This window comes from Agelaius phoeniceus, chromosome 11 (assembly GCF_051311805.1).
Source record: "Agelaius phoeniceus isolate bAgePho1 chromosome 11, bAgePho1.hap1, whole genome shotgun sequence".
Taxonomy (NCBI): Eukaryota; Metazoa; Chordata; class Aves; order Passeriformes; family Icteridae; genus Agelaius; species Agelaius phoeniceus.
The window spans coordinates 92,423-116,848 of NC_135275.1; the positions used below are offsets into that span (position 1 = coordinate 92,423).

The 24,426-nt window shown below is 54.2% G+C and overlaps 1 protein-coding gene across 1 annotated transcript; it reads left to right on the forward strand.

The window, feature by feature from the left end:
* Window positions 1–20,942: 20,942 nt before the first annotated feature.
* Window positions 20,943–23,807, forward strand: LOC129124916 (serine/threonine-protein kinase pim-1-like; the record flags this gene model as incomplete). Its single annotated transcript, XM_054640113.2, is given in 7 exon segments — window positions 20,943–21,527; window positions 21,629–21,647; window positions 21,650–21,678; window positions 21,882–22,248; window positions 22,894–22,932; window positions 23,315–23,452; window positions 23,701–23,807. Coding segments are annotated over 7 exon segments (1,284 nt in total), but the record flags the coding sequence as incomplete, so codon positions are not given.
* Between the last annotated feature and the right edge of the window lie 619 nt (window positions 23,808–24,426).

Below are 24,426 nucleotides of genomic sequence, written 5' to 3' on the forward strand. Positions count from 1 at the left end.
ACTTTCCCTTTTTAACGGCCATTGCTTAACCCACACAGGAATGTCCGTGGTCTAAGTTAATGGGATTTGGAAAGTTCACACAATGGCTATTAGCCTAAAGGGTTCTCATTTGTCAGTACTACTCCCATTTGAGCCAAAATGTCTTGACTAATAAGGAACTGTACAGCAGGGGGCAAATGTACAATTGACAAAACACTCCACAAAGTTTTTCCATCAATAGTTACAGATAACATGGGTGATTTTCTTGCAAGTGTTAGGCCTCCAACCCCAGTAACTGGCACTGTGGTTGGCTGCAATGGCCAGTTGTGGGTCCAGAAATCTGGACTAACAATGCTGGAGTCCGTGCCAGTATCCAATAATCCTTCCAAGGTTTGCCTCACACCCCGATACTCCATTATTACATTGCGCTTTGGACTGCAATACAGGTTCATTATTAATAAAATAAGTCCTCCAGTGGAACCAAATCCTCGCTCCCCTCTCGACTGTGTTTGATGAGGGGCTAAAGTTTACCCATTTGTTCTAAAGGAACCAATTGAGCTATCTTTTGTCCTTTCTCAATTTGTATAGGTGGAAAAAGAGTATGCACCACAACACAAATTTCCCCTGTATAATCAGCGTCTATTACCCCAGGTAAAACAAATAATCCCATCATAGTAGCCGATGAATGACCCAGAAGTAAAGCTCCCATAGGTAATCCATCAAAAATGATTGGTCTCTTTATTCCAGTCAGAACCTGTTCCAGTTGGGTGGTCATCAAGGTTACTGCTGCTGCGGCTGCCACGTCCAATCCAAGGCTCCCGGCGGTGGCTGGTTGGAGGGAAGCTGGGCTGAGGTGTTGACAGCAGCTACTTGTGTCTGGGCACGGCGGCTGGTGGATGCGCTGGCTTTCCCATTTTCCAAGCGGTGTCGGCAGGCTCCGGTGTTGTGGGTGTCCAAGCGACAATTTTGGCATCAGGCAGACGCTGGCTTCTTGACAGGCCTGTCGCCTGTGTCCTATACCTCCCCACCGGTAACATTTGAATCGGCCAGTAGATAGAGCCCGTGGAGTATTTGTTGCCGCTGCTTGTAGGGGGGCAAGAGCACCTAACACCTGACTCTGTGAGGCTTCTGCCTGTTTTTGTAATCTTGTTCCTAACTCCTTAATAGCATCTACTAACATTGCTTGATTGCCTATGGGCACATTTGCCAATCGTTCTAAAGCTTCTTCTATAGACCAATTAGCTCCTAGGTATTTATTACGTTCTTTGTAGCCTGTTCTGGAGTGCACATTGTTTTAACAAAGTACTCTTCATGAAATAAGGGACTCCTGCTTGCTCAACAGCATTGGCAACCTTATTTATAAAAGATCTAAATGACCCATCTCCTCCTTGCTTTATTCTCATATAAGAAGGAATCTCCCTTGGCTCTTTTATCGTATCTATAGCCAACCGCACTAGACGCATAACCTACTGACACTTATCAGGACTGAGTAACGCTTGTGCTTCTGTCCGAAGAAAAGGCTCTAGACTTATTAACTCTTCTAGGGTTATTCTATGTAATGGGTCGCTTGGCTGCCGTATTACTGCTACACATTCCTGACAGAATGACTGCCAGTGTGCCTTAAATAAGAGCTGCTGATGCTGAGTGAAGATAAGCTTCGCTATTCCTCTGCAATCAGCCGGCAGCAAAACTTTAGTCCCCCAGATATAATCAATCATTTGTTTAGTGGGCTCACCGGTTACCCTAACTTGACTAACTGTGGACCGTAACTGCGACAACAACTTCCAGTCTAGAGCAGTTATTGTTGCTTGAAACCCACCCCCTGCTACAGGAGAATATATCACTGGACAAGCAACATCCATAGCTGATTTTATAGCTTCCTCATCCCCTGTATCCATGATATTTTTTGCTACTGCTGCCTATGCTTCCCTTCACTCTCATGCAATGGCCCCCACTAGGTCACTTTCTGACCTAGGGATCGGCTCATTACTAGGAGGAGGAGATGGAGGGTTTGACACAGGCAGTGTGGACGGTGCTGTTGTAGCACATGCAGGGGGTGAGCTGCTGCTTGAAGCAGGAGCCGATGTTGGTGGCAAAATGACTTTGGATGTAGCAGGGGGTAAAGGACAATTAAACCAGTCCCCATAATCCTATTCTTTTCATGCGCCACGCTAGCGTGCTTAGCAGCCTTTTCTTCTGCCTGATATTGTAATAACTCATCATGCACAACTCGCCACAACTTTCCCAACTTTTTTGCAGTTTTATCATCATCTATGACTGCCTCCCACAGCTTGTCCCCAAATTTGCGCCACTCTGTCAACTCATGTACTGTACGAGGATTTTGAAAAACTCCCTGTTCATACCCATAAGCTAACAACCCAGGAAGCTCTTTCTGCAAATCTATGCCCTTAAACTGACACTTTTGTAAAAAGCAAGTAAATAAATCATATGCTGCTTGCCTTTCTCTATGCATTTTAAAAAAGTCAGCGCGCTGTTGCAGCCCTACAAGGTCTCGGCAGCATGTATCGACCGGGCTCACTATTGAGGTCACCCAGGGCGTGGCACTTTCCCTTTTTCAGCGGTGCTTTCGCTGTCCTTGCTGCGACAGGACCCGAACTCCTACACCGATCCACCGTGGTTGCCGTTGCCAGTATCACGTCGGGGTCACCATTTTGTCGGATCAGCGGAAGAAACGCGGCACTCAACAAGAGTGATCAGCAAGTCTCAAACTTTATTGACAGTTCACACATATTTATATTGGTGTTAATGAAGCTTATACATATTGCAAAGCTGAGCTCATTATTGGTTAATTATTTATCGGTCAACCATGCCTACTACTATATTCTTATGGTTATTTTCTTACTACTTCTACATTCTTGTGTTTATTCTGCTGAAACTATCCTCATATTTTTGGCAAAATATCCTCTCCTCTATTCTGTTGTTGCACCAAGGGCACAATGTCCTTGTCAGTGGTTGGACACTGACTGCTGACTCCTAGACTTGCCTCCTTCTAACTTAACCAATGGTATCATGTCGACGTGACCTTTCTCAGCTAGGCAACTGTCCACAAAGCTCTCCACAGGCATCCCTCCAGCTTCCTGCATGGGGCAGCTGCCCCTGGAAGGGCCCAGGAACCTGGAGGGCTAAGGGGGGCAGGCAGGGAGCCAAAGGCACCTGGGGACGCTGTGGGGACAGCCCCCTGTCCAACACAATCCATCCTCCAACAGCCCCCAGTGCCAGATCCCCCATCTCCTGCTGCCCCTCCCCTCCCAGAGCTTTCCCTGGGGGACACCCCAGAGCTGAGCCCGGCCCCAAACCCAACATGTGGGAGAACAAGGGGAACAAGGGACATGGGATCAGGTGGCTGATGGGCATCTCAGTCACTGCAGACACTGGGGAGCACTGGGCACTGCTGAGCACCTGCAGACAAGGCTGAGGCCTGGGGAATGCCTCACGAGTGACAATTCCCACATCCACACAACCCAATATCCCTTTTCCTGCAGATGCCAAACCAGACCAAGTTCCATGCCCACAGCACTGTCCAGAGGGGAATATGCCCTGCCCTGCCCCTCATCCTGTCACACCTGCAGCCACGGAGCCCTCCCAGAGCACCTGGATCATGGCCCTGGCTTGGGACCAGGCCAGCACTGGCCCTGAGCAGGATGTGCCCATCCCAGGGGACATGGGGAAGAGGAAGTGGGCACCTGTCCCCAGGCAGCCACTCGGAGCTAATTGGGGGAACAGAGGTGCCTTCTGAGGAGGAGGGGTGTTGGTGCCCTGCCAGCCTCTCTGACAAGCCCTGTTTACCCAGGCCCTGAGGCACCAGGAGCACATTCAGATATCTTGGGCTTCCAGGAAGGAAAATCCACAGTGAAGTGGTTCCTGAGAGCTGTCCATGGCTGTGATTCCTGTTTGCCATTCCAGGGCATTAGTGAAGGGTTCTGCACGTCTCTTTCCCCAGGGACAATGTGCATCCATCAGAGAAGTGTTATGGCCCAGCTGGGAAAACATTTCAGGCCACTGCCTTGGCTGTTTGCTCTGGAACTCACCCAAGGAGGCGCCGAGCCCCGGAAGATTTTTCTGTGGAGTGCCCCAGGGCTGAGAGACCAGAGGGTCCCTGTGGGGGATTCTTGACCAGATGGACAAGAGCTGTGATGTCATTGGCTTGCTAAGGACACCTTGGAATGGAATTGAGGACAAGTCCTCAGGGTTCTAATTGCAGAATAATGGCCAAGGAGAGATCCAGACCTCCTTGGAGGACAGTGCCAGTCAGGGGGGTGGCGCTGGACAGCCACTGACCACGTGCCAACAGCCCGGGCAGAAGGAGCTGGACGTGCCCAGAGGCTCCCAGTATTTGGCAGATTGGCCCTGCAGCCTCAGGGACCCCATAGGAATGTCCCTGCTGCCCTCGGGGCTGTGCATGAGCTGTGCAGAATCTCTCCCTCCAGCTCTCAGCAGCATTTCAGCAATGAGCTATTTCCCCTCTTTGACTGACCGGTGCTTTTGCTCAAACAATTTACATCAGGGTCCTCAGCACAGGAAAGGTTCAGAGTTCATGGAGCAGCTCCAGAGGAGGCTGAGATGCTCCAAAGTGTTGGAGCACCTCTGTGACAGAGACAGGCTGGGGGAGTTGGGGTGGTTCAGCCTAGAGCAGAAAAGGCTGTGGGGAGACCCCATTGTGACCTTTCAGGACTTCAAGGAACCTCACAGGAAATATGGGGAGAAATGTTTTAGTAGGCCTGTCTCAATAGGAGAAGGAGAAATGGTTTTAAAGCAGAAGAGAATAAGTTCAGACTGGAGATAAGGAGGAAATATTTGATGCTGTGGTGGTGAAACCCTGGCATAGGTTTCCCAGACCCCTGGTGGATGCCCCATCCTTGGAAATATTCCTGGTTGGATGGGCTCTAGCAGCAGGATGGAGCAAAAGATGTCTCTGCTCCCACCCCACAGGAGGCCCTGTGGTGTCAGCTACCAGAGGGGTCAGTGTCTCTTGTAGGATTCAATTTCCCCGGAGAGCAGAGGGAACACACAGCAGCACAGATGGCAGGAACGTCCTCCCTGGAGATGGGAATATTCTGGATCAACAGGCTCAGACTGCCCAGTTTTGTGTCTTTGTAGATGGACACCAGTGTCAGAAGAGACTGAGAACCAGGAGCCCCCCCCAGTGTCTCTGAGTGCCCTTGGTTCCAGGAGGCCCCACAGAATCCCAGGGTGTGGCAGGAAGTTCCTTTGTTCTGAAACTGTGGTGTTATAAGCAAAAGTAGTTTGTTCCAGTTGTCTCCCATGCATGTTGGTTTGCCCTGGGGATGTACCTTCCCATCCCCCTGTCCACCTACCTCAAGACCTCCTGCTAATTCCAGATCCTTCCCTGACACTCAGGGAAACCCTGCCCGCCTCCCTTGTCCATTACAGAAACCCCACCTTTCTCTCTAGAAACTTCTGTGTCCACCTTGTATCCCTCGAATACCCATTGGTGTGCTCAGTCCACTCTCCTCCCCTGTTGTTCCCCACTGGTTGCCATGTGTGCCCTGCCCTGTGCTCCTCCCCAGGTTTCTGCCATTGGTCCTTGTTTGTGTCCTCCCCATGTTCCCTGTCCCGTACTGAAGCTGTTGTAACCCTGCATTTGCTGTCACTTGTCCCTGCACCCTCTTGGAGAGTAAAACCTGTTGGGAGCATGCAGAAGTGATCCCTCTCTTTGCTTGGCTCTGGATTCCTCAGCTCGGGACAACATCAGTAACTGCACAGGGCAGCTTGCTGCTTCTGGGAGACAAGCAGCCCTGCTTGTACCACCAGCCAAACCGGCCCCAAGGGCGGACAGGGAGTGGCCACTCCTGGCACGGGCCAGGAGACAGGGCTGGCTGCAGACATCTGCGAGTGGCCACCGTGTCACCAGGGCCCCTTTGGCTCCATGAGGCCCCACAGAATCCCAGGGCCTCTTTGGCTCCATGAGGCCCCACAGAATCCCAGGGCCCCTTTGGCTCCAAGAGGCCCCACAATGTCACAAGGACCCCTGGACACCACAAGGCCCTGAGGTATCCCAATGGATCCTTGGTTCCAACCGGCCGCGCTGTGTCACAAGGGCCTCTGGATTCCCTGAGACCCCCCAGTGTCACAGTGTCCCCTTGTTTCCACAAGCCACGGGGTCACAATGGTCCCTGAGCATCTTTAGGCACCAGTGTCACAGCATCCCCTCAGTTCCATGAACTCCACAGTGTCACAATGTCCCCTTGGACATGGTTCCTGGGAACCATGAGGCCCTGAGGGATCACAGTGGATGGTTCCATGAACCCCCACAGGTTGGCAGTCTCCTCTTGGTTCCATGAGGGCCCATGGCCCCAAAGGGGCCTCTGGATTCTGCAAGAACCCAGAGTGTCACAGAGCCCCTGTGATCCCATGAGTCCCTGCAGTGTCACCATGTCCCCAGGATGCCCTTGCAGTGTCACAGAGGAGCAGCACTGGAGTGGGCACAGCACCAGGGGAGGTTTGGCAGCGTTCCCTTCTCTGTGACACCACAGCGGTGGCAGCTACAATGTTCCCCACTCTGTGACACTATAGGTGTGGCAGTACCATGTCCCCTTCTCTGTGACACCACAAGGGTGGCAGCCCCAAAATTCCACTCCTTATGATCCCACAGCAATGGCTACCCCAACATTCCCTTCTCTGTCACACCAGAGCAATAGCAGCACCAACATTCCCCTCTGTGTGATACCACAGTGTGGCAATCCTGATCTTCCCCTCTCTGTGACACCACAACAGTGGTGGCAATCCTGACCTTCCCCTCTGTGTGTCACTGCAGCTATGGCAGCCCTAAATCCCTTCTCTGTGACACCACAGCAGTGACAGCCCCAACATTCCCTTCTCTGTGACACCACAGCTGTGACACCCCTAGTCTCCCTCTCTGTGACACCAGAGATGGCACCCCTAGCGTTCCCCTCTTTCTGACACCAACACAGTGGCAAACCAAAGATTCCCCTCTCTATGGGGAAACAGTGGTGGCAGCCCCAGCATTCCAATCTCTGTGACACTGCAGCAGTGCAGCCCCAACATTCCCCTCTCTGTGACACCACAGCAGTGGCAGCCCCAATGTCCCACTGTCTGTGACACCACAGCGGCCACAACCTCAACTTTCCCTCCTTGTGACACTGCAGCTGTGGCAGCCCAGAAGTTCCCTCAGTGACACCATTGCTGTGGCAGCCCCAGTGTCCCCCTCTCTGTGGCACCGCAGCGGTGGAAGCCCCAAAGTTCCCCTCTCTCTGTCACTCCAGGGGTGGCTGTCTAAAGTTCTGCTCTCTATGACAGCAGCACAGTGGCAGTTGCAACATTCCCCTCTCTGTGACACCTCAACATTTGTAGCCCCAGTGTTCCCCTGTCAGTGACACCACAGTGGTGGCAACCTCAGTGTTCCCCTCTCTGTGACATGACAGCGGTGGCAATACCAATGTCCCCTTGTCTATGACACCAAAGCGATTGCAACCCCTCTGTTCCCCTGTCTGTGACACCACAGAGGTGGCACCCCCAGTGTTCTCCTGTCTATGACAGCATAGCAGGGCCAGCCCCAACATTCCCCTCTCTGTGACCCCTCAGCCCTGGCAGCCACTGTGACACCACAGCTGTGGCAGCCCCAGTGTTCATCTCTCTGTGACAGCACAGCTGTGGCTGTCCCGTTGTCCTGGTCTCTGTGACACCACAGTGGTTGATGTCCGAACGTTCCCCTCTCTGTGACACCACAGCCCTGGCAGCAGCACTCGAACAGAAGCAGCAGCCGTAGAACAACAGGGGAGCAGGGGAGGAGCAGAGACAGAGCTCTGGAACAGCAGGAGATGAGCAGTGCTGGAGCAGTGGTAGAGCAGTGGTAGAGCAGTGGTGGAGCAGTGTTGGAGCGATGTTGGGCAAGCAGAGGAACTGTGCTGGAACATCCCCAGAGCAGCAGTGGAGCAGCTTTTGAGCAGCAGTGGAGTAACCATGGAAAAAGTGGAACAGTGGTGGCACAGGAACCACAGCCATGAACAGTGGTGGCACATTGGTGGCACATTGGAGGCATTTTGGTGGCATGTTGGTGGCACATTGGTGGCACGTTGGAGGCACATTGGAGGCACGTTGGTGGCATGTTGGTGGCACATTGGTGGCGCATAGGTGGCACAGTGGTAGCACATAGGTGGCGCATTGGTGGCACGTTGGTGGCACATTGGAGGCACGTTGGTGGCATATTAGAGGCACATTAGAGGCACGTTGGTGGCACGTTGGTGGCACAGGCCCCACAGCCGTGGAGCAGCGCCGGAGATGCCGAAGCTGCGGGACACAGAGCGGCTCTGTCCTGCAGGAGCCGGCCCCGTACACCAGAGCGATCCCGTCAGGCTGACCCAGAGCAGGGGCAGCAGCAGGAATTGCTGCTGGGCTCTGGAAGGCGCGGATGGAGAACTTTTAATGGTGGCCTGGGGGTTTGATCCTGCTCATTGTGGCCGCTTTTGGCGTGCTGGGACAGTTCCAGTCCATCTGAAGTCATGAACTCAGGAGATACTGAGAACAAAAGCAATCAAATTGCCTTCTTTACTGCAGGGAAACACAGCCTGGGAGAAGTTTCATGATTTCTGATTTAGGAACCAAACCAGGTCAGTTACTGGCCTGTGCTTTGTTCTAGTCCAAGAAGAAATTTCCAAAGTGCTGCGATTTGGAATTATAAACAAGCAACGTGCCTCATCACCTGGATATTTCACTTGGAGTACAGAGCTATTTCTGGTTGTAATGATCGAGAAAACCACTGGAATTCTTTTCCCGATTTCACTCTTTATATTCCTCTCTCTGGGATGAAGCCTCCAAGACTCCCTGCAGGTCTGCGTTCCAGAATTTGCTCCTCTGGAGTTGGGATCGGACAAATGAGCAGTGGGAAGAGGGAGGAAAATGAACCGTTCAAACTACAAACTCTGTTTTTGTAGCCTCTGGATTTCCAGTGTTTAGAAATTGTCATGTTTTCAACTATCTGACCAAATCCCACATTTCTCACTTTTGCCCTGGCAGAAAACCTTCCTTTGGCCCCATTTAGGAACTGACCCTCGGAAACACCTCAGTGCAGATGCTTTTTGGTTGGTTTTGCTAACAGATGACAAGAAAATCAGTGCAAGGGGAGGCATGAGGGAGAGGGCAGAAACAATTCCTTTCTTTTGTCTTCCTGGTAGAAAATCTCCTGCAGAGGTTGTGCTGCAGCCGGAGACTTGGCGGGCCAAGGGCTGAGGGAAGCGATTCAGCTGAGGCAGCTGAGACGTCTCCTCCCTGGTTTGCAGCCCTGGGGCTGGCAGGGGACACAGCTGCCCCCCGTGCACCCCACAGCCCCTGGAATGGGGGATTCTTCCTGCCTCTGCCAGATGCTCCTTCTCCATCCCTGGCCTGGGTGCTCCTGCTCTGAGCTCCCTGCAGTGGTCATTGCTGGCGGTGGGGAGCAGGAGGGAGGAGTTCAGCACCAACCTGGGAGATGCCAGTGGGGCAGAGATGTGTGGAGGTGACAGTGACAGAGCGACAGGATGTGCAGATGGACACAGGGACAAGACAACACCTCTGGGGCAAACCTCTTTGAGATTTAGAGAAATTTCCTTTGGAACACACACACGGACACAGACACACAGACACAGAGTGTAGCTTGGCTGAAAGGGTTTATTTCTCATTTGAGGAAAAAGGCCCAGGGCTCACAGGGGATCAGGTGATTTCTCCAGAGGTGATCATCTCCTCATTCCACTGGAGGGGGACAGGACATGGTTTTCACCAAGAGTTCCAATCCTAGAACACAGAGCCCAAAATGTGATCCCCTGTGTCCCCTGGGACAGGAGAGTGGCCTCGTGCCCACCTCTCTTTCTAGAGGGTGAAAAGAATTGAGGTTCTGGATAAACCCAGGACAGGATTTGGCCCCTCAGATCCACAGCATCCCCAGACCCCCTAAGCCCTGGGATGCTCCAAAACTGGCCTGAGAACCTCCCTGCCCCCAGGGGGACTGTGGGGTTCCCAGAGCTCCCCAAGTGCAAGGAAAGACTTGGGGCCTGCTCTGTGCAGCCACCTTGGGAAACAGATCAGTGAAAGCTCCTTTCTGTCCCTCTGCTGGCCCCAAACTCTGCCCACCCAGAACAACCCAGGGTCCCCCATGAACCTCCCAGGATCACGTGGGGGTCAGGGGAGCACCAAGTGCAGCTCACCTATCCATGGAGAGCGGCAGCCAGGCGCTTCTGCCGCAGGAGAGCCCGCAGCTTTTCAGCCACAGGGGGCTGGGGACAAAGGCAGCGTTAGAGACACACTGGGGGCACTGGGCTGCACTGGGAGGCAGGGGAGAGCAGGGGCGCCTTGGGGAAGGGGCTGTGGGAGCAATGGGGTGCAGGAGCTGCTGTGCTGCTGCCCAGAAGCACTGGGCTCCTGGCCAAGAGGCACAGCTGGGGCAGGGGCTGCATCCTGGCTCATCCAGGGGGTCCTGGGCTGACAGGGATGGGAATGCAGCAGGGCCCTGGGCAAAGGCTTCCCTGGGGAGCAGCCCTGGGGCAGGGCATTGTCTGGGCTGTCAGGAGGGGTGCACTGGGCTCTGCTGGGACAGACTGGGATGGCCTGGGCTGTGGTGGCCAGGCAAGGGGAGGCTCTGACAGCGGCAGAACTCGTGGTACCCACCAGAGGCGTCTCCAGGACCGCGACATTGTCTAAATCCAACTGCAGAGAGATCGGGAGACCTCGCTGGTCACTGGGATGTCCCCGGTGCCAGCAAAGGATGGGGGGACACCACTGCCCCCCAATGCCCTGAGGGGATGCCCTCCCATGCCAGCAGCCCACTCACCTCCCGCAGATCATCTTGGGTTCCTTCCAGGAGTGCCTGGAAAGGAGAACAAAGGCTGGGTCTGGACTGGACCTTGTGGGGCTGGGGGGGACATGGGTGCAAGGAGCAGGGCGCAGGCAGAGGGATGGGAATTCAGGGCTTCCTAGGAGATCTGTTGGAGGTGGGGGGAGACTCAAAGACACTGATCTGGGGTCACTTGAGGGCCCAGGGGACAGGGCTGGGGGTGTGGAAGGAGCAGGGTGTGAGGTACAGGAGAGGAGAAAGGAATTGAGGTGTAGGGACATGGGAGTGCAAGGGAGGGGCTTGGTGGGGACAGAAGAACGAGGACAGGTGGGGACAAAACCAACGGGACTGGGAGATCATTGGAGTATGGGAGTGAGTCAGGGAATTCTATAGGAGGACCCTGCTACAATGGCCAGGAAGAAAGGCAAAGGATTGAGGGGGGACATGGAAGGAAAGGGCTCAGGAATGGTCAGTGGGAGGGCGTTTGGGGACCCTGAATGGGACACGGAGGAGGGACCAAAAGGGTGGGATGGGAGGCCAGAAAGGAGGGCAGGATGTGGGGACAGTGTTTGGCTGGTGCCTCACCTTGGCCTGTGCCGGGGCGCACAGCAGGATGGAGAAGAGCAGGGCCACGCTGAGCACAGCCACCTTCATCTTCCTCTGGCTCTGGGCAGCGCTGCCTGAGGCTGCAGCAGGTGAGGAGCACCTTTATCCCTGCCGGGACTCCTCCCTGCACCCTCCCTGCCAGCCCTCAGGCCAAAGCCCGGCTTGGCACAGCCCCCAGCCCTGGCCACAAGCCCAGCCCTGGCACAGAGTCCACCCCACCCCACCTGTGGCACGGATCCAGCCCCCTTGCCCGGCATCCCTCCAGCTTCCTGCACGGGGCAGCTGCCCCTGGAAGGGCCCAGGCACCTGGGGGGCCAAGGAGGGCAGGCAGGGAGCCAAAGGCACCTGGGGACCCTGTGGGGACAGCCCCCAGTCCAACACAATCCATCCTCCAACAGCCCCCAGTGCCAGATCCCCCATCTCCTGCTGCCCCTCCCCTCCCAGAGCTTTCCCTGGGGGACACCCCAGAGCTGAGCCCGGCCCCAAACCCAACATGTGGGAGAACAAGGGGAACAAGGGACATGGGATCAGGTGGCTGATGGGCATCTCAGTCACTGCAGACACTGGGGAGCACTGGGCACTGCTGAGCACCTGCAGACAAGGCTGAGGCCTGGGGAATGCCTCACGAGTGACAATTCCCACATCCACACAACCCAATATCCCTTTAGCTGCAGATACCATACCCGACCAAGTTCCATGCCCACAGCACTGTCCCGAGGGGAATATGCCCTGCCCTGCCCCTCATCCTGTCACACCTGCAGCCACGGAGCCCTCCCAGAGCACCTGGGTCATGGCCCTGGCTCTGGGCCCAGGCCAGCACTGGGGAAGTGCCCATCCCAGGCACATGGGGAAGTGGACACCTGTCCCCAGGCAGCCACTCGGAGCTAATTGGGGGAACAGAGGTGCCCTGTGAGGAGGAGGGGTGTTGGTGCCCTGCCAGCCTCTCTGACAAGCCCTGTTTACCCAGGCCCTGAGGCACCAGGAGCACATTCAGATATCTTGGGCTTCCAGGAAGGAAAATCCACAGTGAAGTGGTTCCTGAGAGCTGTCCAAGGCTGTGATTCCTGTTTGCCATTCCAGGGCATTAGTGAAGGGTTCTGCACGTCTCTTTCCCCAGGGACAATGTGCATCCATCAGAGAAGTGTTATGGCCCAGCTGGGAAAACATTTCAGGCCACTGCCTTGATTGTTTGCTCTGGAACTCACCCAAGGAGGTACAGGGCCCAAGGGGGAAGATTTTCCTCAGGGGTTTTGCTGCTTTGTGCCCTTGGAGGAGACACCAGAGTGTCCCCGTGTGAGATTCTTGACCAGATGGACAAGAGCTGTGATGTCATTGCTTTTCTGAGGTCACCTTGGAGAGAAATTGAGGAAGTGTCTGCAAGACCCTAAATAGTGAATGAATGGATGAAGGAGATTCTCGCTGCCCTGACCCACTATCCAGCAAAACCACAGCCAAGGGAAGAGGCCTGGTGGAATCAGGGGGGAAGGAGACCTTGTTGAGCCTGGTGCACACTGAGCACTGTGGGGTGATCCTCTGCTGGTGTCCCAGCTGTCAGTGCAATACCACTGCTCTGATAAGACTGGGTCCTTAAGAAACAAAAGAAGTGTTCAAGCTCAGGGGAGGAGGGGATCTGCTCGCACTTCTCTTCTCTGGCAGTTTCGCTCCCAGGGGGGACATTACATGAGAATTGGGATGCGGTAAAGGACAGGGCTGAGGGCAGCTGCTCCCTCTCTCTCTGGGCTTCACAGGAGGACGCTGGGAGCTGCTGCCTGGGAAAAGGAATTGGTTGCTGCGGGTGGCCAGAGCAGCTTCCCCAGGCAGGCGCTGTCAGGCGCCTGCAGCACTGAAAGCGTCTCCACTTGGGGCTGCCTTGACAACTGCCCCAGCCCAGCAGACGCCTGAGCCCGGATGGTGCAATCAAAGCCTCACCAGAGGGACGAGAGGACTCCTCGAGAGCAGATCCAGCCAGGTTTATTAAGGGAAAATCCAAGGGCCCAGCTGAAGTGAGGGTGAAGAGGGAAACAGGAGCAAGCAGGAACACAACCTCTGCTGAACAGAACCATGTAGTAAACCCCATAGATTTAGGAAAAGCACCATGGAGAATATGAACAATAGGAATGCTGAAACAGCAAAAGAAAATTCCTGTTTCTCTGTCCTCCGCCCTTAACCTATCTCTGTAACCCTATAAGGCAATGTCATGTTAACCCCTTACCCATTGGTCAAGCTTGGATCCTTTCCAACCCTATAAAAGAAGCATACTGTACCCCGTTAGGGATGAAAGAAGAAGAGCAGAGACCCTTCACGGACCTCCCCAAATAAAGCCATCTCCATGGAACAGCCTGCGCCTTCTCCTTCTCCTCTCTCTCCGTCTGCTGCAGCCTCCAGCCCATGGCACCACTACCTAGCAAGCAGAGCTGAAATCCTGAGAGCTTGCAATCACTATAGAGCTGATAATGACCATGCTTGCCAGATGGTAGCCCCGTGGCCTTGGCATGAGCAAGCTAGCCTCGGGCACCCGGTACCTACCCAGGGACTGAGCTCCTGAGCCCTATTGCTCTGCTTTATAACAACACTGAATGAGGCTTTATTAGAACCAGAGGTGAAGAGCCAGGAGCAGGGCTGGGGCCAGGGTACATAACTGGAGGAAGGCAGGAGGGCTCAGGGTACAAATTATCCAATGGGGAAGGGAGTCAGGGTTGGAGTTAAGGTGGGGTGACACAGGACGCACCAATGGGGGAACAGAGTGGGAGGGGTCTCTCAGGGAAAGCCAATGGAGGAACAGGGAGTACAGAACTGGAACTGGGGGACGAGCAGCAGTTGATTGACAACAGCACATTCACATTAACAAGCAAAGAACCATGGGGAATTGCACCAGTCTCTCACCTTAACTTAAACAGTGGTGTCCTCCAATGACATCCCAGGTTCGTCGTCTCCATGCCTGTGCCCCCCCCTCCCCCTTTTTTATTTATTAAATAAACATTTCCCAGTGTTTTTTAATTTTTTTTTTAAACACATCAGTGCTGCTGAAATGATAACAACTATGAGAAGGACGCACAATAAACTTTGAAGAATGGGGGCACCCACACAGGAGCACTCCACTGCATGAGCATTTTGTCCATCATGTCCACAACTTTATTTTCAGTAAGAAGAGTCTTCATTTGCTCTTGCATTTCTTTGATGGTGGCCTGGATCGATGTGCTTTTCCATGACAGGTTAAAACAACAAAGTCCTTTGAAATCTTCACAACTATGGCCATAGGAGAGCAGCAGGAAGTCGATGGCCGCTCTGTTCTGAAGGGTGGCATGTCTGGTGGTTTCCTTCTCCACTAGAAGGTCTGATAAGGCAGCAGATGTAGCCTTGGTCTGCTTACTAAGCCAGCACTCCAGGTGAGAAAGCTCACCTAGGGCCTTCGCAGCTGCAGCCCATGGTAGAAAGATGGAAACAGTGACCCTCTTCATCTTGCCCCAATTATAAATTTGGCCATCACAATTTTGATTGAATTGGGAGTACGATCTTTTCTGGGGCGCCAATTGAGTTTCTTGTTTCCAGTTTTTAATTTGGGTAGTGTTTGGGGTGAGGGTAGTAAGCTGGCCAAGACTGCAGGGGCCCCCTTTGATCTTCGAGGGGATCCCTGCCCACACCCTGTCACCACAGATGAGAAACACTCCCTTGGGAAGCACTCTGGGAAACAGAGAGGACTTAGATAATGTTTTGGCAGTATAATTGCACCAGTCAACATCATTGTATCTATTACCATTTGGTGATATATCTTTTGTCACTATCATCTGTGGTTCAGATTTCTCATGCCAATTTTGTTGGGGTGGCTCATAGAAAAAGTTGACACAAGAAGTCGCTTTGAGGAGCCTGGTAGGTCTAGTTCTTGGAGCTCCTGTGGTGCATGGGGTAAGATCTTCATCCACTCGTCCCAGGTGTCTACCAGGGTGGGCTTCTTACCTGCACAGGCATATTCATTTGGTGACAGGGGGATTCCCACCAGACATGTAGACAGCGGGTCTTTTGCACCTCCCATGGCTGTGCAAAAGTTATCCTGCTTGAGAGATTTCCCCAGTGTGACCCATAGGTTTTCTGTTGGTTGTGGCACGACCCATCCAACCGCTGTTTGGATGCACAGGAGCACAGTGACGGTGGCATCAGTTGTTAAGGTATTTCGGGGTGTCCTGGGAGTGGCCATCTGGTCCTCCAGTGAGTCAGGTATCGACTGTTTGAGCACTGATAGAAACATGAATGGTCAAGTTAGTTGTCACTGTAATTTTCTTCGTTTTGTCCCTATGGTAGGGAGGGCGAGGGATTGGCAATTGGGGCAGGTGGAGACAATTGCCTTGGCTTGGTCTCTGGAAATCTTAAATTGACCTACTAAAGCTGGAGCATTCTGAGGGAAGAATGCATGGCTTAGACGAGCCTGTTGAAAGACATGTGGTGCAGCGGGGGAAATGTGGGTGGCACTTGCTGCCATTGCTAACAAGTCTGCTCTCCGGCTGCCCGCAGTGATGTATCTTGGCAGCTGTGTGTGCAACCGGATGTGCAGGATGTGATAAGGTTGCTCTCTGTGGGAGATGAACCAAATTAATTCAGAGAGCAAGCTGTAGAATTTTTTATTTTGGACTTCCTTGAGCAGGGCACGCTCTGCCCGCTCTGCTATCCCGGTGACATATGCAGAGTCTGTGACTGAATTGAAGGGTTGTTGGAATGTTCGAAATGCCCTCACAGCTGCAGCAAGTTCTGCAGTCTGGGGGGAACCTTCAACAACCTGGATATCAGACTCCCACTTCTGAGTGTCCAGGTACCTCCAGGTGAACACTGGTGAGATTTGCCTGGACCGTCAGTGAACTCCGTCAGTGTTTTTGAGTGGAGTTTTACTTTTATCTGATTTTGGGGCCAAATGCAGTGAATTTTTAAAAAGTCTGTATTTAGGATAATGAATTGAAGTTTTTCTGGGATAGCTGTCGAATGAAATTTGCAGATGTTCATTTGTTTGTAATAGAGAATCCAATTGTTCCGAAGTATAAGGGAGGTAAATGCACGCCGGATCGCAAGCTGCGAGGGTCCGGAGGCAATGTCAGCCTTTAATAATAAGTTTGGCTACAAGTTCTGGTGGGGTGGTAACTGTTTGATGTGGTTGGTGTGGCAGAAAAAGCCACTCGATGATGACGAGTGGGGTTTTTGAAGTATCATCCCGCTGAAAGAGCAGCACATGGAAGTTTGGGCACTTACCAAAAATACCGAGGCTGAGGGGAAGGGACCGGTCTGTCCGATGTGCCTGGCGGTGTTTGATGGCGCTGGCGACTCTCTCCAAAGCCTCCCAGGCTTCTGGCGTTAACGAGTGTGGGGAAGCCAGGTCGCCATCTCCTCGTAGAAGGTCGAAGAGCGGTGCCAGTTCTTCTGTGGTGAGGCCCAGGAGAGGTCGGATCCACGTGATGACGCCGCACAGCTGTTGTGTGTCTCCTAATGCCTGGGGGTGCTCGTTGATGGACAGAGTTTGAGGCACGACAGTCCTTCCTGTGATTAAAAACCCGAGGTACTTCCATGGGCTCCATAGCTGGATTTTTTCCTGAGCTATCTGAAACCCCGCGCTTTCGACAGCCGCGACAGTCTTGGAAAGTGCTGCGTCTGAGTAAGACTTGGTGGAAGCACAGATTAGTACGTCGTCCATGTAATGTAGGTGTGAGACTCTGTCTGAAGTTTCTCTCATCTGCCTCACCATCGTCATTGGGGACCACTGAAGAAAAGCCCCTTGTCTGAAGTTTCTGGCCCTGTTGGAGAAAGTTACATGCCAAGGGCTCCGAGACCTGAGCACAGCTCCTGGCATTGCTAAGCTATTGTTCACAGGTGTGTTTGCTGTATGCTACACTGAACCCAATGAAAGGAAGAAGGGGGCCCCTTGCCTTTTTGCAACAATAGCCTTGGAAGTTGTCCCACCTCTCAGCCTGGCTGGACTTCTCCTGAGTTTTGGGTGGTCCCCCACAGAAGACCCCTCACTTGTCTTACAACCGCCGTGACAGACAGACTGAGATGTAAGAAGCCTCTCCATCAAAGACCGAGACATGAAATCCCTATGTGAAAAGGCCCCCCCACACTCTTTCCAAGGACTGGCACTGAGACCCCTAACCTGGGGGAGGTGTGTGGGGGAGGCAAGCTAACCAAAGCAAGATGGATGTTGCAGGTGCGAGGAGTGGACCAAGAAGACGATGGCTCTCACCCACTGCAGAGAACATGGACTGTGTGTACCCTTCTCTAAATACCATTTTTTCCCCCAAAAATACAATAGACTACCTTTGATTTGGTTTCAAGTTTTACCCCTTCCCCCATCAACAAAAAGAGTATAATAAGAGTTCAGATGAACTGCAACCCTGAGATCTCCCCAGACGTGACCTGGTGAACGCCATTGGCTGGACATCAAAGGACTTCGCCCTTTCTACGTTTGGTAGCTCTATACCTTCCTTTCTCTTCCTCCCTCTTTTTCCCTTTTCCCCAATTCCTCCCCAATGCATTTTGTTGTGGTTATTCCATACAGGTACATTTGTTTTGATTATCACTGCAGCCCCCTGTACCGTGTCGGTGTTTTTTGCACTCTGAGATCAACCCATGAACCATCACGAAACCCGTTCGTAAGGATGGATTGTGACACTTGCATACATACTATAGAAACCTTCTATCAAACCTTAAAAATTCTCTACAAATTCATTTCCAACATTACTGGGTCTGGCACTGTCCAGATCTGGTGGTTGCTGCCACCTCCAGTGCCCAGATCTGGAAATTCCCTTGTTCCGGCAGAGCCAAGTCCAGCAATTTTCTGGTAAAGAAAGCCAAAATCTGGCAATTTCCCACTGCTGACACTGGCAATGCCAAGATCTGGTGTTTGCTGCCACCGCCCATACCCCAGTCTGGACATTTATCGGTTCCAACACAGCCCAAGTGCAGCAGTTTTTGGAAAAAGAAGACAAAACACAGCAATTTCCTGGTGCCAAGACTGTCACCACCCAGACCTGGTGTTTGATGGCACCGCCCATGCCCAGATCTGAACATTTCCCTGTGCCACCACAGCCCAAGTCCAGCAATTTGCTGGCAAAGAAAGCCAAAACCAGGCAAATACCTGGTGCCTACACTACTCCGATCTCGGGTGTGCTGACACTGCCAGTGCCCAGATCCGGAATTTTTCAGATGCCTGCATAGCACAATTCCAGCAGTTTGCTGGCACAGAAAGGTCACATTTGGCAATTTCCTGGTGGTGGCAAATACCCCACCAAGATCTGGTGTGTGCTGGCACTGCCAGTGCCCAGATCTGGCAATTTCCCTGTGCCAGCACAACCCAAATGCAGCAATTGTCTGGGAAAGAAAGCCAAAACCCGGCACCACCCAGATCTGGTGTGTTGGGCTTGGTTTAAAAGAAGAGGGAGACCTCAGCTTAAGGCTGTGGGAAAACCCTCTTTAGTTGGGGTCAGCAGGAGCTCCCGCCCATAATCCTCTTGTTCAATTATGCAGATTGTTACTAGAAAGTTCTGAGTTCTCTTTGCTACCATTGGTTAATTTTACTGCAAAAATTGTAATATTCATCATCCTTCCTTCCTCTTGGATCCTTCCCTCAGATCCCACCTTAACCCCTACCCATATATAAAGGTATAAATATCCCAGCTAGACTCTGGACCCAGGCTTTTTTCTGCATTGCTCTGTGTACTGTGCGCGCCGTCCTGTTTGTTGTGTTTGCCTTCATTAAAGTTCTGTTTCCAGACAAGCAGATGAAAGCAGTCTCTGTCTGTAAAGTGGCCAGAGCTGGTTCTCAGGGAAACCACTGGCCAATGGTCCGGACGAGGACCAGAAGGTTTCACTGGTGTTTGCTGGCACCACCAGTGCCCAGATCTGGAAATTTCCCTATTCTGACACAGCCCAAGTGCAGCAATTTGCTGGCACAGAATTCCAAAACCCGGCAACTTTCTGCTACTGGGTCTGGCACCGCCCACATCTTGTGTTTGCTGTGCCAGTACCCAGATTTTGAAATTTCCCGGTGCCAGCAGAGCCCAAATCCGGCAGATTTCTGTTGCTGCCAACGACACCACCCAGATCTGGTGTTTGCTGGCAGCGCCAGTGCCCAGATCTGAAAACTTCCTGGTGCCAGCACAGCCCAAGTCCAGTGATTTGCTGGCACAGAAAGCCAAAAGTTGGAAATTTCCAGGTTCTGGCTCCAGCACCATCCAGATCTGGTGTTTGCCAGTGCCCAGATTTGGAAATTTCCCGATGCCTTCACAGCCCAGGTCCAGCAATTTGGTTTTATCTAGCTTAGGCAGAGAAGTTCCTGGGACTGGGACTTTCCTTTTTCTTGGAACTGTTTAAACCTGCTCTGGACTGAAAACCCAGAAAAACACCGGCAGCTCGCACCTGTGGCCCACTGAGGTCTGTGACGCTGCACTCCAGCGCAAGAGGGACTTAGAAGAGACCGAGTGAGCCAACTACAACCCACAGAAAGGACTTTCTGAATTTGCCATCTCGTCAGTACTGTCAGAGGTTTTATTTAATATTATTCATTTTTCATGCTTGGGAATACTTGTTAAATAAACTGGGTTTCTTTTCACTTTTCTCAAGGGAAGTCTTTTTCTGAACTAGTAGGGGGAGAGGCCACTTGAACTTGCTTTCTAGACAGACCCCTTTTGGAGGTTTCCTCCCAAAATTTGCCCTAAACCAGCACAAACAATCATAATGAAAATTTTACCAGTGGTATAATTTCCTGGTGGCAAATCTTGTGACAGAAGCTTGACCTTGTTCTCCAGGAGAGATTCTTGAGAAGAGCAGACAGGAGAAGATTCCTGGAAAACTGAAACAGCTTTCCAGAAGGGAAATTAAAATGAAAGAAACAATCCAAGATGTTTTCCTCTATTTATTTCTATGCTCCCCTTTTCCATGTGGCACTACTTCTCCATCCCAGTAATCCCAGATGCACCTCACCTCTAAGATCGGTGACTTAGGGATTTTTAGACACTCTAAAATACCATGAGCCACACTGAGTTTTCCTTCCCCTGTTTTTACTGGAAGGCAACACTGGAGATGTAAGTGCAGTGCTGGGCTCAGGTAGAATCCTACCCCAAGGGAAGGTGGCCCGACAGTGTTTGCCCCTCAGCCAGGCCAATGCAGAGCAGCAAGCGAGGGGATTGCTGTGCCAGTGTGCAGGAGTCAGGGCTCTGCATCTGGGCTCAAGGCTGCAAAGTTCCCGTGTTTGGACAGACTCAGGGGCTGTGCCCGGGGCACGCGGGGCTCGAACGTGGGGCTCGTGAGGCGAGCGGGGAACGGACACGGGGACAAACGGCCCCGGTGCTTCAGTTGCAGCGGCGGCAGCGGCGGCAGCAGTAGCAGAAGTAGCAAAAGCATATTCGCTTCAACAGTCTTTCTCTCTCTCTTTCTCTCTTTCTTTCTCTTTCTCTCTTTCTTTCTCTTTCTCTCTTTCTTTCTCTTTCTCTCTTTCTCTGTGGCTCCCTTTCCCGCCGTCGGGCACCCTTCTACCGCGGTCCCTTGCCCGGCGTCCCTCTCCTCTCCCCTCCTCCCTCTCCCCCTGCCGGGCCGGGCCATGCCCCCGGCCCGCCCTCGGCCCCGGGCGGGGCTGCCCCGTGCCCGGCCCCTCCCGTCCCGCCGCGGTCTCGCCTCCGCCCGGCTCTGGCCCTACTGGCGGTGGCGCTGCTGGGCGGGCATCAGTGCCGGGTGCGGGGGCGGCATCGCCGCCCTTTGCCTCCGCCTGGCCCGAGCCCGGCCCCGGCCCCGAGGCAGGCTCCAGTCCCGAGCCCGGCCCCGGCCCCAGCTCCTCCCGGGGCCCGCGGAGGACACAGGCGGCGCGGCCGCTGCCGCCGCCTCCGCTGCGGCTTCCCCGGCCCGAGCTCCGCCGCTCGGCAGCGCAGCCGCCGGCCCCGAGCCTCCCGTGCCGCGTTGCGAGGAGCGAAGGCCTGGGCATGGCCGGCCCGGGGCGGCTGAGGGGCGCTCGGGGGCCGTTGCTGGCCCCGGGCCGAGCGCTGACAGCCGCGTCCCGCCCGCAGGGACGGCGCACGAGGCCCTGCAGGAGCGCTACCGCCTGGGTTCGCTGCTGGGGCGCGGAGGATTCGGCAGCATCTTCGCGGCCACGCGGCTCTCGGACGGCGCCCCGGTGAGCGGCGGGGCCGGCGGCGGACGCAGGAGGAGGAGGAGGAGGATGGGGCTGGGCAGGGCGGGCGGCGAGCTGAGCCCGCTGCTGTCCTTGGCTTGCAGGTGGCCATCAAAAGGGTGCCAGGAACCGCGTCCGGCACTGGGGCGAGCTGGTGAGTGAGCGGGGCCAGCGGCAGCAGCCGGGGCTGCCGGGCGGGGATGAGCCGAGGCCCGGCACGGTGGAAGCCGCCAGGACGCCTCGAGGGGGAGCGGGCGTGGGCGCAGCGCAGGGCGCAGAGCATCCCGGGCTGGCTCAGGGCTTCCCCAGGCCTGGCACGGCATCGGCCCCACTGAGGGCATCATGCTCCTCCCGCAGCCCGACGGCAGCAGGGCCCCGCTGGAGATCGTGCTGCAGGCCAAGGTGTCCACTGGCTTCCCCGGCGTGGTGCAGCTGCTGGAGTGGCTTGAGCTCCCCAACGACATCGTGATGGTGCTGGAGCGGCCAGAGCACTGTCAGGACCTGCAGCGTTTCATTGGGGCACGGCGGTTCGTGCCCGAGGAGGTGGCGCGGGAGCTGTTCCGCCAGGTGCTGGAGGCCGTGCGGCACTGCACCAGCTGCGGGGCCCTGCACCGCGACATCAAACCAGAGAACATCGTGCTTGACCTGGCCACTGGGCAGGCCAAACTGATTGACTTTGGCTGTGGCACCTACCTGCAAGACACAGCCTACGCTCACTTTGCAGGTGAGCCTACACAGGGCTGTGCTCCCCCTGCTGGCATCTCATGGCCCAACATCTCCCAGCCCAAGCTGGCTGTGGCAGCGGGGATTCTCCCTTTTGCTGCCAGTCAGGGGACTGAGTCATCAGCTGAGTTGCTTTAGAGCAGGGCTGGGTGGGGAGCCATCTTCCATCCCTGCTGGCAGCCTTTGCCAGCCACTCTGCCCAGGACTGGGGCTGGGCTGGGGCAGCCAGCCCGACCAAAACCTCCGTGAGTGGGGGTAGCAGAGAGGGGGGTGGAACCTGTGCCCCAGCCAGTTTGGTGTGCAGGCGAGAGGAAGGGCTTGCACTGCTCCACTCTCCCTGTTTGCCTTGGCTTCCTAATATTTTTGGGGCAATGCAGACAGGGAGGATAAGGGCGTGTTTTCCCCAGCACAGAGAGGGTTTTTCCTTTGCATGTCATGGTCAGGCTTAGCTGGGGCTTCCTCTGCCCTCTTCTGACACCAGTGGCTTCTTTTCCAAGCCTTAGTTTGTGCACAAGTCCCAGGTGCTGGCGAGAGGGCAGTGGTTACCCTGTGTGCCACTGATGCAGCCCCCGCAGGCCCAGGGATGCTGGGGCCAGGCTCTGGGAGCAGAAGCATCCCCCTGCTGAACTCCATCTGTATTCCATAGGAACACCGTCCTACAGCCCCCCGGAATGGAACGACTTTGGCTGGTGTGACTGTGGTCACAAGGGTTTTCAGGATGAAGAAGAGACGAGAATGTTGACTCCATGATCAGAAGGCTTGATTTATTATTTTATGATATATGTTACATTAGACTATACTAAAAAGCAATAGAAAGGAAAGGTTTCTTCAGCAGCTAGCTAAGCTAAGAATAGAAAAGGAATGAATAACAAAGATCTGTGTCTCAGACAGAGCAAGAGCCAGCTCTGCCATGAGTGGTCAAGAAATCCAAACACCCACAGGAGACCAATCACCTGTTGCATTCCACAGCAGCAGATAACCATTGTTTACTTTGGTTGCTGAAAACTGCAGCTTCTCACAAGGAAAAATCCTAAGAAAGGATTTTTCATGAAAGATGTCTGCGACAGGCTGGTACCATGGCGAGGCAGTAACGATCTGGTCCCTGGGCATCCTGCTGCACCAGATGGTCTGTGGGGAGCACCCTTTCAGGAGGGGCCAGAACCTCAGCTGGGGCCAGCTCCCGCTGCCACAAGGGCTCTCTCAAGGTGGATCCTCTTCTCTGGGCACGGGGGGAATCCCAGTGCTGGGAGCCAGCAGCGGGCTCGTGAGCATCCCGCTCTGGCAGCTGCTGAGGAGGTGGCACATGTCCTGCTCTCCTCCAAAACAAGGAATTGATGGGAAAGTTTAGGCCCAAACCTCAGCACATCCAGAATGGCCTGGGCATGGGAATAGTGGGGCAAAGCAGACAGGAGCCTTCTCTGGCTGACCGGCACTTTCTGCTTTCTCTGCGCAGAGTGCAGAGATCTGATCAGGTGGTGTTTATCCGTGAATTCCTTGGACAGACCCACATTAGAAGACCTGTTCTGTGATGCTTGGGTGCAGGATATTCCTCTGCCGTAGAAGAAGGGAGAGAGCCACAGGCACACTTTGATCCAGGGCCCTGGTAAGTTGCAGCTCCACACATGCCTTGGCAATCAGAAGCAGGGGAACCCAGACCTTTTTATGCTGCCTGTGTCACTGCACCGGGGTCATGGGATGGGCACACGCAGCCCCTGTGCTGCAGCTGAGCTGCTCTGCCCAGCACTGGTGGCCGCCATCCAAGCTGGTTTTGCTTGTGCTGGTTCCCTGACAGCTGGGGCCCTGGGCAGAGCCCTGAGAGCCTGGTCTCCCCCCAGGGAAGGAGCAGGAGCCCCTGGAGAAGCTGTACCGGGTGGGGCTGCTGCTGCTGCTGCTGCTGCTGCTGCTGCTGCTGCTGCTGCTGCTGGAGACAGCCAGGATGGCACCAAGGATGAGAAGCTCTTCCTCAGCCTGGCCACTGGAGGCTGAAGGTGATGGACTTTGATTCTGGCACCTTCTTCAAAGCCAAACTCCACAGGGAATTTGCAGATGAGTCCCCACCTGGGGAAATGCTGCCAGATTTGGGCATGGCCCAGCCTGGCTGGGAACCAAAGGTTCCCCCTTTGCTGGGGCAGATGCAACTCATTCTTCAGTCACTGCCCAGCTGCTTTTGGCAGGGCTG